The sequence below is a fragment of the Schistocerca americana genome, chromosome 3 (genome assembly GCF_021461395.2).
Source record: "Schistocerca americana isolate TAMUIC-IGC-003095 chromosome 3, iqSchAmer2.1, whole genome shotgun sequence".
NCBI classification, from domain to species: Eukaryota; Metazoa; Arthropoda; class Insecta; order Orthoptera; family Acrididae; genus Schistocerca; species Schistocerca americana.
Window position 1 is genome coordinate 661,368,816 of NC_060121.1, and position 16,248 is coordinate 661,385,063.

Here is a 16,248-nt window from a genome sequence, read left to right on the forward strand (position 1 = left end):
ATGGACTCAGCGCGTTGTCTCCAATGGTGAGTGTTCATCAGCGACAAGGATATGTTTGCTGGTTATGCTGTGGTGTATGGGAAGGAATCACTATCGAGTGACTGTGGGGTGGTAGAAAACGATTTGGAGAAAATTTCTATTTGTTATAATGAATGATAGCTTGCTACAAATGTAGAAAACTGTAAGTTAATGCAGATGAATATGAAAAATAATCCTTTAATGTTCAAATACAGCATTAATAGTGTGCTGCTCGACACAGTCACATTGATTAAGTATTTACACATAACACTGCAAAGCAATATGAAATAGAACAAGTATGCAAGGACTGCAGTAGGTAAGGTGAATGACTGACTTTGGTTTATCGGGGAAATTTTAAGACAGTGTAGCTCATATATAAAGGAGGCCGTGTAGACAAGTAGACAAAACTAGTGTGTGATACATTCTTCCACACTATCCAACTATTTGGGAGCCCAGGCAGGTATTATTAAAGGAAGACACTGAAGAAATTCAGAGGTGTGTTGCTAGTTCTGAACAACATATGGTTATTACAGATATGCTTCGTGAACTCAAATGGGAAGCCCCGGAGAGAAGATGACATTCTTTTAACGAAAAAAGTATTAGAAACAGTTAGGGAACCAGCATTTGAAGTTGACTGCAGAATGATTCTATTGCAGCCTCTGCAGTCACAGTCAGTGTGTGTGTGTGTGTGTGTGTGTGTGTGTGTGTGTGTGTGTGTGTGTGTAGGGAGAGAGAGAGAGAGAGAGAGAGAGAGAGAGAGAGAGAGAGAGAGAGAGAGAGAGAGAGCATGTGCCTTTGAAAGTTCAAATATTTTAGCTGTCTATCACGGTGCCCCTCTGTGACTTAATGCCTTCTGAATGTGATGAGTACCAACCTATTCTTTCCATACTGTTGTTCTTCCATCTTGGACTTTCCAGTGTTAAATTATAGAATAGTACTGTTGTTCTTCCATCCTGGACTTTCCAGTGTTAAATTATAGAATAGTTTTTTTTTTTTTTTTTTTTGTAATGGAACTTAACAACACATTATAGCATTCAATACCAACCAGTTCTCCTGCATAACTAATACAGTTTGCACATACAAATTAACCCATAAGAATGTTATTTTCTTAGGCTCTACTAAAATTACCAAATAATTTGACAATTAACTGGCATAAATTTTATGGCAATAATACACTATGACAATAGACTGCAGTCACCAGAATAACGACTGGTGTATATACAATCAATTTATTTAGAAACTGTGTGGTTGTCTCTTCATTATTCATGGGTATTACTCTCTGGAAAAAACAAATATATAACAAAAAAGGATGAATTTTTCTAAACCCACAGTTTAAATGTGTCACAGTAAATAGGTAGAAATAAAGAATGTTGAAAAATATATGCTTCAGGGTAAAGAAACATTGTTTACTTTTTACTAAGTGCTACTAGGCCTCATTTTGTGCAGTCCCAAAATGACCTTGTTGCTCACAAGAAGACCAAACAGAGTTGTCTCATTGCTGAGCAAGCTCGTTTGTGATTGTAACACAAACAGCAAACTGCTTCCAGTATCACTGCTGACAGTCCATGTTGCTTTAAATAACATCATGCTGTATGTGTATATACTTGCCTTGCTATAAGCAAGCCACTTCTCAACTAAAAGAGCACAACATGGCTGTAGGTTTATACATGGCCTAGTGAACAGATTCGTATCTCCTATTGGGCAGTAGTGAAGTGGGTCATTTAACCTTGGTGGTATTGAGTATGGTCATCCTTAACCAACCAAATCCCATTTTCACATTGACAGCCATTGGATCCTGACCAATACGGGATCTATTCTGTGAATTCCAACAAGCGCTGGTAAGTGTTTCCATCCTTACACCATCTTCTTATGAATGAAGATATTAGAATAAGAGAACCACTGCATAATCTTTCCTTATGTACAACACTGAGATGCTGTTACTCCTACCTACTTTGTGTGGTTGTATGAAATGCTAACCACTTCATTTTCAAGCATGTAGCATACTTCACACTAATCTGAATTTTGTCAGATGCCACCTGCATCAAGTTGCAATTTTTACATCGAACAGCATACCTTTAACAGCAGCAGTCAACAGTTCTCAATGTAACAGTGTTCCACCATAATACCTGGCACAGAAACTGTGAACTTCTGGTTACAGATTAACCCCCTCCAGCATTTTTTTTACCCAATTTATTAACTTTCTCAGCTTTCCAGTGTTCACTTCTCACTCACTTTTCTCAATTTTTTAAACTTTTTCCAGATTAATATATTATCCTCATGAAGAAATTATCTATAATATAGGCAACAGTTAATATCTTTCAAACCATTTGCAATTCTAAGGTTGAGTGTTTTAATTTCCCCATTTTCCTTCCATCAGTGGAAAATACATATTGGTAATTTTTTTTTATTTTTTGGGTTCTGCCTTCATAACCACATGCCCCTAAGAGGCATTGGTTAACTTCATTCCAGCTTCCATTATGAGAATAAAACTATATTGTCATTACTGCATTTAAGAACTAAAGTTGTGATATAAAATACAATGGTGGTACTGTAGTAAATTGTGATCACTTGGGCACTGAAAATTTGAACAATACACTAGTACAAATTATGTTAAGGCTGTTACTATTTATCACTTCGTCTTAACTACAACTTGCAGTTCTTTATCTTACCTCACCACCATGACGTGCAGATGTTATATATGTCAGGTCTGGAGGATATGCTCCATTGTTGGCTGCACGAGCTGCTTCTTCATTTGGATATGGATCTGGGAAGTAATCAGACAATTTACCTGGCCTCATGAACATGTTGCCATTATCATCAGGCCCATCCTGAACCTATATGAAGAGAGAAATGAATCAACTAAAGAAATTTAATAACTGGAATAAATGTAATTATAGAGGCAAGTCATCTTCTCAATGACTTTGCCCTATTATTTCTATTTTCCACATTTTTTAAAAAAAGTGTGACTATTTATAAACATAGAATACTACGATATAATAGAACTTGGATTCTGTTTATACTGCATTTAATATCATAATTCCTTCCTGCTTTTCCAATGCTCAGCAAATACATCAGACTGTCAAAACCTTTTCATACTACTTATGTTCAATCTCGCTTCTCCATAATTTGTGAAGTTACAAAAAAAAATTCCCCAGTTCTGCCACCTCCAAATTCAAATAGTCATCCTTTACCAACATGTCCTCTTATATCCCACCTACAACCACATCTGCTTAGAGATGAAGCTATACGAACATCTTTAACACCATTATGGATACCTATGGCTCCTCCTCACATGCTGAACTGTCTACTGGCCACACAGAGGAAACATTACTTGCCACCCATCAGCCTGTGCCCCTTCTTTTGCTTACGTTTCACGATTTGGACACAAGAAAAAGAAATTACCCTCCTTCCTCAAAATAATTCAAATCTCCTCAACTGTATGTTTCCTGGTACTCTTTGTCTCAGCTAACCACATTCTCTGATGTTAACCACCCCTTCAATGGCTCAAAAAGTACCTACATTGAAATAAAGTCTACCATCGTCAACAATGCCCACATTTCAGTTGCTGTGATGCCTTCCACACAGAAAAGTGCCTTCGATAGCATCCCAGTATGCCACATTTGTGAAGATCAGCAATCCCTTTTCCAGCATACTACATGTTTTCATAAGGTCACAAGCATTGACCTTCATGGTTCGCTAACTTAAACTCCTTTGCAATCTTCACACTTGCCCAAATTCTCCAATCACTCCCACAAACACTTCTACAGGCTGGAACAACTTAACTACATCCTCCTCCAGCACTCTTACATGGACTACCTTTTAAGGTTTTACACAAATCATGGAAGAAATTGTTTTTGAACAAATAGTTTTATTATTTCTTAAATCCTTGCCTTTAAAATTTACACACATTTGTCTGCTTTCAAGTCAATTCTGGAAACAGTTATTCCATTCTGACATCAGCACTACAAAAATATGGCTTTGGAAGAATTCAACAGATTTTTGATCAGAATAAATTCATCGTACACAATTTTTTTAAATTTGATATAAAAATGCATTAATTTGATGTTTTCCTTCATCAAATATTCACATTTGAACATGACAGCTAGCATTCTCATTGTGAGGCATGATTTTTTTTCTGTTTTCCTGATTTCCTAAAAGACTTGGGTCAAGCAAGTAACTGCATACCATACAACACTAAATGTTCTTTGATCCTCAAAGCAGTGATCCGCAGGCCTGATTTTTATAAATACTTAAACTTGGGTGCCAGTCCCATCACGTGGCAACAGCACTCCCAATGCATGAAATGAAAACTATAGCACCCGTAAAATTAATTTTCAAGGGGTAACGCACTGATGTGAATGGCATCCCGTTTCCTGACACCACACCAACAAATGATATTGCTAAACTTGTGTTTTTATATTCATCACATCTTTAGATGTCTACATTTATATACACAAGTGTTACGAACAATATTTCTTTACTTACAACACTTAACAACAGCTGTCTTGAAAACTTCCACTGCAAATTTCTGCAACACCATTAGTAAAGAAACAAAGTAACACATCATGTAAATAAATGTAAACTTCTGAAGATTAGGTGCGAAGCAACTTGAAATGTCATCATGGCAAAATAAACAACTTTAAAAGCAACTGGTTGCCATTAATTCACTAGAAATGACCTTCAGTTTCAACAGTTACAGTGTTCTAATGTGTGTGCAATGGACAAAAATTATTTACTACTCTCAATATGAGAGTCTGACAGTAAGACAACCAATCCCAGTCAACAAGCAATTAGCACTAACTTCGTGATTTTAGCCACAAGCAAGTCATTAGGATGTTTGCTCGCATAGGCATGGGATGTTTCTGTAACGCTAAATAAATTAAACCATCATTTCTTTCTTCATTTTCAAAAGTTGAAAACACTAAATCACTTGAACTTCACATATAGTAGCTGAATTATAAAAAAGCCAAACTGGAAGAACAATAACAGAATAGAAAATATTTAAAAAAATGCATCACAAGTGAAAGCAACGTGAATGCTTCGTTCTCTCTCCAATGAAAAAATTTCTTTCACGGGCCAGATCCAGTCCACTGATTGCTCACCTGTGGTCTAAAGCAATCATTTATTTGGAAGCAGCTGCTCAACAAACCACCTTGGTTTGTTTCAGTTTATTTTGCACAGAGTGTATACGCAGAGGGGGAAAAAAAAAACTTTTCCTGGGTGAAACTACACCTTTTCTGTGTTAAGTGACAATATACTTTTCCTTTGGAACTATACAACTTATCAATTCATTGAATGGTTAAGGTTTTATATGCCAGTGTAGAACTTCCTAGCACTTTAGAAAATGAACCCCCCCCCCCAAAAAAGGGGGTAGAAAGAAAGGGGAGGGAGAGGCGGGGAGAGGGAGACAACATGTGCTTTGGAAAGATCTTGGATGTGGAGTAACATGTACACTTCATATTTCTATATTATAAAAGTACATATCTGAATTCCACCAAACACAGCACACTAGTTCCCAAAGCAATGATATCAAGTTGCAATGTGCTTTAGTATTCCAATCATAGCTCATGTCATGGGACTTGCCAGCAGATGATAGATATTCAGAGCATAGATCACATGATATAGTCAGCCAATAGCAATGTAACTGTTCAGTAGCACCAACATACAAATACAGAAAGTTTATGGTTTAAATTAATATACATAGTGTAGCTACAACATAAGCTAAGCTTTACCATAAAATATTGATCTTTCTTAGCATTTGTTACACTTTAAGATACATCACAACAAGTATGCCAGTAAACTTTTAAGTATGTCTGGTCCTCTGTGCTTGAAATTTTTGTAAGTAGCTGGCCCTCAAAGTTTTAAGCTTTAAATAAGAATCGAAAGCTATGTGATTTAAGAAATTCAAAGCACATTTGCACATGTAACATAACTCATCTTGAGTAAAATGAAGTTTACATTGAAAGTAACACGTTTCAACCGTCATTCGTAACATTTTCCCATGACCTGTTAGAATTAATTTCAACAGTTATCAGAGAGCACCAGAAAATGTCATTACTGTGCATGCGCAGTTACTATGATGTAGGAAGCCCACATTTGTACCTATATAGCATTAAGAGATCTTACATTACATCATAAAGAAAACAGTGATCAGGGCATTGGAATTTTGTAAGCATCCTAGAACAAATAATTCAGCTTAAAGTGCACATTCGTTTGTCAATTCACAAAGAAGTAGACCGCCAACTTGATATTAAGCTTTCCAGTGTGGTTTTCGGGCAGCACATTTTCTTGGAATACCAGTACTGTATTATCTCATGTTTGGTTCTTTAATACGGTGTAACAGCATACAATGCCAGAACATAAAAATGGGCACTTGTAATTCAGCAAACAGTTGACCCTAGCCAATAGTGTGGAATGAAACACTTCATTTCAAATAAAATCACTGCCTTTGCGGAAAAGATTAATAGAAGACAAATTTCTTTAGCAAATCGACAAAAATAGCTTCATTGTTCTGCAAGGCAGTTAATGCTTGGCTGCCAAAAACAAGGAAATAAAATAAAATCAGAAAATTGAAACTACTAACACGGTTTAGCCCTCCATAATTATGTGATTGTATTCGATTTCACTTGCTAGCTCTCGGCTACAGGAATCCGCTTTGTTTTCATTTGACTGTAAAAGAGGAAACAGCAAAATCACTGAACTTAAAAATGGGTCACATGGAGACTTCCCCCTTCCCACTACAACTCAGACTGCTCTGTGCGTGTGTGAATCTGGCAGACTGCGCGCATCGGAAAAATTTTTCTGGGTAGCATCTGGCTCCTTGTTGCTACTGCTGATACAGCTAACAGCCGCACATTAATAGCCATAAGCGGGAGAAGGTACTGCTCATACAAGACTCAACTGCGCATGAGCATGAGCCTGCAGGCAACTGCTCAAATGAACCTAATGTAAACCGTTGTGACATCACGGTCATCAAAAGCACTGCATAGTCTTCGTCCTAAAGCTTTTGAAACATTTTGCTGGTGGCAGACAGTTGTGTGTGCACTGTGTTTTGTTGTTGTAAATGGCAGAGGAGGCACATTTCCTTTGCGACTTAAGTTTTGCTTTTGGTTTATTTCCCTCATTTATGTTTTACTAATGCAGTATTACCAGGTAGTAAAATTATTTTTTTAGAGTATCAGTTCTTACTACTCAAAATTACAAAAATTTAACTGAAAACTGAAACAATGAAAAATTCTTGAGTTTTTGCCAATTGTCTGGGGCCATATACACCCTGTCGCAACACCCAAATGACTGACTGCTGCTTAGTTTCCAGTCTGTACAAATGTATCCAAGTTACATCCTCTGTTATGATGTCTGCATATGATGCATTTCTTCAGTTGGACTATTCAATTCTTTTCACAGACCAATTTCCATGAGCCTTTTTTGCAGCTAAATGTTCATGCAAAATTTAATTTACTGCAGTTTTCAATAGGTCTAATGATGCCTACAGATACCGGTACAGCTCATACCAATCCTCTTCCATCATACTACACTAATTTTTTTTAAGGAAAGCAAAAGGTTATGGTTAATGTCTTTGAAGTAAACACAACCCTGATGAAAATTTGCAAACCCATATTGTAAACATTCCTTTCTGTAGGTGATTTAGTACTAAAAAATGATCAAAACTATGTATGAGACAGAGGAAGGGGTGAAGTAGGGAGAGGAGGTCGAGAAGAAGAAATTTCAAACTACATGAATCTCTGCAATGCTGTGTGGGCTTATATTCAAAGGCACCAATAACTGAAAGAACAAACCTTATGCAACTTAATTTTATTAATAAAGAACTTTCTCCATTTGTAAACTCAAAATATGCAGCTGGATAGTATTCAATACTGTGTTGTTGGTGTTGTTGCACACAACACACAGTAACATGCTATGATCCTCTTTGACATACTGTCTGCAAGGTGGATAAGCCATTGCTACTGAAGCCTGTCCATTCTTCGAAGGTGACCCTGCAGTATGTGAAAGGGGTTTCCAAAATGTACCACTGCAAGCTTCAACAAGCCCCCAAGCATTATCAACAAGGTTCATATGTCAGCAGATGCTGCAGGTCATTATGCTTGGTTGGGGGTGCTGCTTCCTGGAAGAACATGTTCACGAGATGGGTGCCTGTGTTAATGAAATATCATCTGAAAAGACTACACTATCACCAAAATGTCAATTTTAAGGCTGAACAAAAGGTTTAGAGGATCCTGTTCCCGATACTGCACAGCCCTCCAATACCAACGTGAGGTGTCCAACAAACATACACAATTCCAGTCTGTAACACGAATGACCACCATCTCTGATGAAACCATGGGGCGACATTCTTGAGACATACACTGGTACTGTAGCAGTTCCACCTACTTTTAATTGTTAGTTTATTTGTCCTCAGTGTCGACATACTGCGTGGCTACACTGGCTGAAATATGAGGTTTGTAATTTGGACACTGACTACTGCAAATAATGTAGCCGACATATGCACAGTTGCGGTGCACAGTCTTTTACTTTTACTGTCTACACAGCCCCCTAATGATACACAGTTATTTATGTATGGCCAGTCCACTATTGTTTAAACTTTCCAAAAGCCTCATTAATAGTTTGTAGGCGAACCTCCACAAACTGCTACAATAGTTTTTTGTTGAACATCAACAAGCAGTAAAACCTAACCACAAAGTTCATAGTTCTTTAAGAATAATCAGGTACATACGGAGCAGACACTGTCACTGTTTTTACACATGGACTAATTGTTTAACACATATTCCACAGTTAATATGAAGCATTGTTGTTGTTCTAACCAGCACAGGTTTCTCGTCCGAAACTCAGCCATGGGACTGACTGTCTCATGACCAAAAATCGGACCCTTATATATCATCAAAATAACAGGTGCTGAAACTGCACATTGTTTGATGTTAAATTTACAGAAATTACAATTAAAATTTAACTCATTAAATTAACTGAATACATCAAAAAATTGCATCTTTTTAACCGTTTCTTCTACTGCAAGAGTTAGGCCGAATTATTTGTTTAAATCATGAAATTAACAAATGTAAAAACACAAACAATACTTTTGACAAAGCTGTTAATTATTTTGGAATTAATGAAGGGCAGGTTTTGCTACCATGTTTCCGACTAGAGCCAAATAGATACTTTATGAATACTAGCATTTCGTCTTCAAAATGTTTACAATTATTACAGAATTTGTATTTGTTTATACGTCAACAATAGAATCTACGTTATGAAACAATTACCGATTTCACCCTATAACAAAAGATACTAACTAGGAACAGTCAAAATAAATTAGAATAAACCAATTACATACATAAAACTAAGCACAATATTAGATCTGGTGTTACATTCTATAAAACTATGGGCCAATCTTTCTCATTCATAAAAATGCAGATTATATTCATGTGTATTAATGTAATTAGTTAAACCTGAAAAAATGAATTTAAGGAGGCAGATGGCAAAACAAGAGGGGAATAAAAATTATTCCAGCTTGATTCGTCACAGTACCTGCCTGCATCCACACTCATCTATGCCTATTGTCAGGTACCAAAATCAAGATTTCATTCTGACCAACTTTTTCAAACCTGCAGTGCGGGGGAGGATTGTACTGTCTTTCTTAAGGGATACCAATAGGCCAAATGGATCACACACAGGCTGCTGTGTAATCCTGTGTAGATACAGCCCTCCCAGTTGCCTCTAAAAGGCAGCACATGGTACTCCGAATCGTCATCAGGGTAACTATGAGCCATAATTTGAGGAGTGTAGTCTAAAGCTGCTGCTGTTACATTGTGTCACCACTGTAAGTGCAGTGGCTTGTGCCTCACGATAGATGTTGAATGACTCTGCTATGGTGCATGCCAGTTCGACACAAAACTACACTTGCTCACAACCATCCATGCCATAAAATAACCACAAACGCCGACCCCCCCCCCCCCCCAAATACACATGTAGTTTAAGCTCGGAACGACACCCCAAGGTATGCCAGCTGACTGAACAGCGTACACGTTGCCCCATTCACAATTACAGACGCAGCTTGTACACCACTGACCTGCACTTAGGTCGCAGGCTTACTTTCACTTCCATTACACTGGTGGCTACACATACCAATTTCCTGAGGCCAGAAGAGCATAGAGAATGAGGTTTTTGATGCAAAACACATGAACTATGAAGTCACGAGAATTGTACAGAACTTTCTTGAGCAGTTTATTTCATGACTAAAAGATACACGACACATCTATGATATATTATTCTATATTTGTCGTGTTTGGTTGACACTGGATGATGATATCTACAAAAACAGTAACACAGTTGGTATCTGAAAGTTAAATGTGCTAAATGACTAGACAGGTCCCAGATGGGCACACAGTAAGGGCATTAAACTGCTAATAGCGACAGCTGTTGAATGTTTCCAAAGACAAATTGTTTTGCAGCTCTGGAATGCCTTAATAAATGGGATCAAACTAAGCACAGAAGTGTAGTCAGTTTTCCCTGTTCCTATGTTTATTGCAAAGGAAATAGTTGTGAATAAAAGGTGAGTACCCAACACTGAGCTACACCTATGCATGTAAGGTCAGCCAAAGTTCTTTTTTACTACACTCCATACAATAACCTATTACTTACATGCAAACTGTCTTTTTTTACTTTTGTACTTCTGAAATAGAATTAACCACAAACCTGAACTTCTTCAGCTTCCGCTTTAGCTTCTGCTTCTGTATGAGAAACACCAATCAAGTTTCTGTATGCCATATACTTCATACTATGGCATGCAGCACACACTTGCTTGTAAACTTCGTATCCCCGGCGAACACTGCAAAGGCATGTATTTTTGAAAATGAAATATGGTAACATACATTTTTAATACACACCACAGACACAAACAAAGTACTTACCTGGCATGGTCAAGAGACTGAAAAAGACCATTGTGGGGCCATGGCTGTTTTGGTGGGTGTAAGTCTAGATCGGCTGCTTTTACTGATCGATCAAGAGCAATGGCAAGTGCGCCGACTCCTCCCGTTACAATGCCGATTGTAGTGACCAACTGTGAAAAATTAAAAAAAAAAAAAAAAAATCATACACTCTTTCTACTTTATTTTACTTTACAGCAAAATTTAAAAAAAAAAATTACCTAAGCGCACACGTGCGCTTATATGCGAGTAGCTGCTTTTCCTTTATTTTATGTATTATTCATCCAGGAATTTTCAGTTTTAAAAGAGTTGATTATTTTGCCTATTTCCCAGGGAGAATAGTAAAATCAAATTGAGTTAATGAATATGATAGTGATTCTCGTGTATACTGAATTGCCTTTTCTTTTGAGCTTCTGTGCAATGCTTGGGTGTAGTGAGTGTTACAGAAGCTTGCCACAAGTTTGCATTCAAAGTCCATCAGTTATTACCTTGCATTACTGACCCCCCTCCCCCATATGAAAGTGAACAATTACTCAATGCTTATTCTGAATAATACATTACTGTTAATTAGTTTGTACTGTCAGCACCAGAATATAACTTGGTGGAGGAAATTAGGCTTTGTGAGAGTATATCATATGCTTACAGGTTACATTTAGTTCAGGTACACATAGCTTTATTCCTGAAAGTTTTTCAAGACACTTGTGAAGCGGACAATGGTACACACAACTTTGTTAAATTTTAATACTGAAATATATTTTCTGAGGAAAATGTCACTTCACACAGTGACTTTTATTCCATTAGAACTTCAAGTTCCCCAAAAAGAAATACAATGTTTTAAAATATCTGTGTTAGTCATCACTTTCATTTTGGTTACTTGCTAGCACAACAAAAACCCTTAGATTTTTAGCAGCAGTATGTAAATTAATCACTTACTAACAACTGTACAACTCAGTTTAAATCTGTCTACCTTGTGGGTAACACAACCCTAATTGTTACAGAAGTTGATATTGAAATCGGCACATACATCCACTCTTACTTATAGGTAAAAGAACAATAAATCAAATTTCTCAATTCCTAAATCGTTCCAGTGGTTGGTTGGTGAATGAAGTACACACACCACGTTTCTTAGCTCTTATAAAAGCCCAGGTTTAGAATGTTCCATAGAAGCTGAGTACAGTTACCTTTAATACCAGAATATTATCTACAGCTAGCACTTACAATGAGTTTATTCTTGCTTACTTCACCTATTTTCATCCCTTGATTTCCAGTGGGCTTGTTTGTTGCAGCAATTCACAACATGTACACAGAATACTTTATCCAGAAAGCAAGTAAGTAACTAAAATGTTAAGTACAACTAGTCTTTGAACATTGTTTAAAATATTATCTATTCTGAAACCCACATTGCACATGAGCTGAACACTTTCCTCTTCACTAACCCCTAACAAATGGTGCAATAAAATTGCCAAAACTGGCATCCTCCTCCTTAAAAAATAGTTCAAATGGCTCTGAGCACTATGGGACTTAATAGCTATGGTCATCAGTCCCCTAGAACTTAGAACTACTTAAACCTAACTAACCTAAGGACATCACACAGCACCCAGTCATCACGAGGAAGAGAAAATCCCTGACCCTGCCGGGAATCAAACCCGGGCGCGGGAAGCGAGAACACTACCGCACGACCACGAGCTGCAGACCCTCCTCCTTACTTTACTGTCAATATGACTTTTTGCAAGCAAAAAATTCAGCCTTAAGTTCATAACTTCTTCGAAAAACTGTGAAAGGAAATATGTTTATTGACTTTAATAACATTCTACTGGGATTGTGTGTGTCATGATAAACTACCTCACTCAATTACCATTGCAGACAGCCTTCATTAGAGAGATTGATGAAGACTGGCTGCAACTGTAGTGGAAACATGGGTAGTTTTATCACATTATGAAGTGGTCACTCATACAAACGAATACTACTGAATACATTCTGGTCATAAAACAGTTACCCTTATATGTCTCAACAGTCATATCATATGACTGACATTCCAGGTTCATCACATATATAAACAAACCGAGCACTGCGCTTAGCACACTGGACTCAAACCCACATCCAGACATCCTGATTTAGGTTTTTCACAATTTCCCTTAATCGCTTCAGGCAAATGCCGGTATTGTTCCTTTCGAAGGGCACGGCCAACTTCCCTACTCTGATGGGACTGATGACCTCGCTGTTTGGTCCCCTCCCCCAAATCAACCAACCAAAAATACAGATGGGGGCAAATGGTCTTGTTAGCTAATGCAGGTCCCATGATGAATCTTCTGATCGTGAGTGGGAACAAATGAATACTGATGTTCCACAGGATTCAATTCTGGCACCACTCCTGCTCTTTCTATGTACTGGTCACTTTCAGTGTTACTCCAGTAGAGCAGAAATAATGCTATTTGCTACAATCACAATAATAAAGCAAAACACAGCTGCAACAAGGAAGGAGCAAAGAAGAAAATATTCGAAAGTATTATTGACTGGTTCTCTATAAATGATACCTGTAATTTGCTGAAATACTCTATTCATTCAATTCTGTATAAGGCGTCATTATCATCACAATTAACACCAATGCTACTAGTATGTGTGAAAGGAAATTTAAAAAAGAAAATAAATCTTTAAATTTCTAGGTACACATATTAATCAGCCCCTGCTTTGGAAAACACGACAAAATCTTCTCAAATGATTAAGTCTAGCTACATTTGCTCTATGTGTAATTACTGAATTTGCTGAGCAAAATGTTAAACAATTAACTTGCTTTGCAAACTTCCATTCACTGATGTCACATAGCCTAATATTTTGGGGAATGTCAGAGAGAAATTTGATGTAAGGAAAATGTCTCAAGTCCATTCTTTAACTTTATGTGGGCAACTACTTAAAAGTTACACTTAACAAGTCTCACAATACATTTACTCTCCTCTAAAGGTTTGCTGCGAAGGATCAGGCATGATTTGGAAAGAGTAACTAGGGTTCAAAAGCCAGATAGTGGAGACCTGCTTGAAAATGGAAGTTTTGAAAACAAATGCAAATTATATTTCTACTTCGCAGCTCCTCATCCTCCTCTTCCTCACATGAATTTCTGCATAGACAGTATTTATAATATTGGGTTATATTTATCAAATTTCACAGCAGACTCAGATAAAAATAACAGTTATGTAAATACCCAGCATTTAGCCATGTTTTCACACAAAAAAATTTACTTTGTATGTAAACTGTCTGAAAATTTCCACATAATACAGAGCTGTCCTGAATAATATACACAGAACATGCACAAAATTAAACAGTTTGGAAGGAAAGACTAAATCCAATTAACTGATACCATATGCTACTAATGTAGACCCTATATCAACAGGAAGAAAATGAACACTTAAGGGTTTTCTCAATTCCCCGCTCCAAGTCTTTGTGGGGGGGAATCTGATTTTAGAAAAGGATACAAAGTTTATATAAAAAATATTTTCAAATCACTGTGCATCAGAGACTTTTGTCTTTCAATGACCCCAAATGCCATCACAGAGTAAATGCACTGGCCCATATGAATGTTCTTTGACAAAGCTTCTACAAGTAAGTTTGGCTATAAACTTCTCAAAATACTGATAATGTTTGTTTTAGTAGTGTTTATTTGACCTTTATGCATTAGCCCAAAGGATTCTGCTGCAATACTAGGAAATCAAAGCAAGTAAACTAATTTCATTTTTCATGAGCATGTTAACAAAGCACACTAAACTGATGTTTCTGACTGACTTAGCAACTGATAGCTATACACATGGGCAACTATAGCTCTTAAATATCAAGTTTCATTATGTGTAAATAGTTAAGTAACATAGCTCTCATACTCATTTAACAGGTTTCTGTATGACTGTGACCCAATTATATCCATTAATCTACATGTTTTGGTTATGCCTGAGCCACTAATGGTCATCAAACACTGCATTTTTAAAATAGTATGTAAATGCCTCTGGCATCAAACATGCCGGAAACAAAAACAGCCCGTGTACTGAATCTCTAAGCATACCTTATTTCCTGTTCCTCACTACAATTTTAGTTTTATTTCTACCAATGTCTCTGTTGTGTTTGTCATTCAAGTTCTTTTACAGATATGATTCAAAAGAGCACTCACTGCCATCAATAGTTTTACAGTGTTGTTTCCGTCACTTAGATTATCTTACTCACAACACATTTCTAAGGTCACAGAAAATGACAGGATTAGTTTTTGTGAATGTAACTGTCTGAATTGCTTAATGTGTCTTTATCTGTAACATTCTGCTTGCTGTCATTGGTTCAAAACTTAAAACTTGCAAAAGAAAGTTCATTGTTAGTATCAACTTTGTCTTACAATTTAAAGTTCTGATCTGACAATGGTGGCAGCTGAAACAATGTTATAAATGCAGAATGAAAAACCCAGGATGGAATGATGACACACTTCCTGTTCCTTTACCACTTTGTGCCCTGCTTATCACTACTGATCCCTGATCCCTTTTCACTGACATCTCTAATGCCCATTGCCTTGCTGCTATTGAACACTACCTTCCCCAATGCCCAACAGATGCAAAACCTTCAACCTCCACCCTAAATATGACTACATCAGTACCTCTATCCATATCAAACCTATCAACCACCAGCAATACCTCCACTTACAGCCCAACCACTTGTGGATGTCACAGTTGTAGTCAGCTGCATTAGCAACTCTCTCATCATATGCTCGTAATTAGCACTGCAAGTTTTACTAATGCAAACGACAATTTTCCTTCTTTGTTACTCTACTCTTACAGGATTATGGTTCAGAATCTGGCTCATTAATGATGAAGTTTTTAACTACATACTGCAAGTCTTGTTGGCCACAATAAGAATGCATTTCAGTACACGACTACATTTAATGTTGACTTCTTTTGAATGTGTGTTCACCACTTTTTTTTTTTTAATGATTTCAACGATCTGAATATGGTTGTACAAAACAACCAAAATTAGTCACTGTGCTGCAATTATATACTAAAAATTGGTGTCTAGACTGGAATTTTTTTAATATAAAAAAACTTATTTGATAGATTAAGACTGCTGTCTCCTCCCTGGGCACATTAATTACATATAATTATCTGCACAATATTTCAATGCATGCCTCTAATAAAGAACTAGTGATATCACTCAGCTGTGTGTGTGTGTGTGTGTGTGTGTGTGTGTGTGTGTGTGTGTGTGTGTGTGGGGGGGGGGGGGGGGTGCCATCCTCGAATTAACCTCTCGTTTCTACTGTTGGGCAGAAATCATTGTT

At 37.1% G+C, this 16,248-nt stretch overlaps 1 protein-coding gene across 1 annotated transcript in view; it reads right to left on the minus strand.

Annotated features, from left to right (window-relative positions):
• LOC124605111 (cytochrome c1, heme protein, mitochondrial) overlaps positions 1–16,248 on the minus strand; it is a 39,422-nt gene that overhangs the window by 21,269 nt on the left and 1,905 nt on the right. Inside the window, exons 3-5 of the mRNA XM_047136566.1 lie at positions 10,938–11,086; positions 10,723–10,855; positions 2,688–2,852 (exon numbers count right to left, since the gene is read on the minus strand). Of these exons, the coding sequence (XP_046992522.1) occupies positions 2,688–2,852; positions 10,723–10,855; positions 10,938–11,086 (447 nt within the window). The remainder of the gene's footprint in view (positions 1–2,687; positions 2,853–10,722; positions 10,856–10,937; positions 11,087–16,248) is intronic.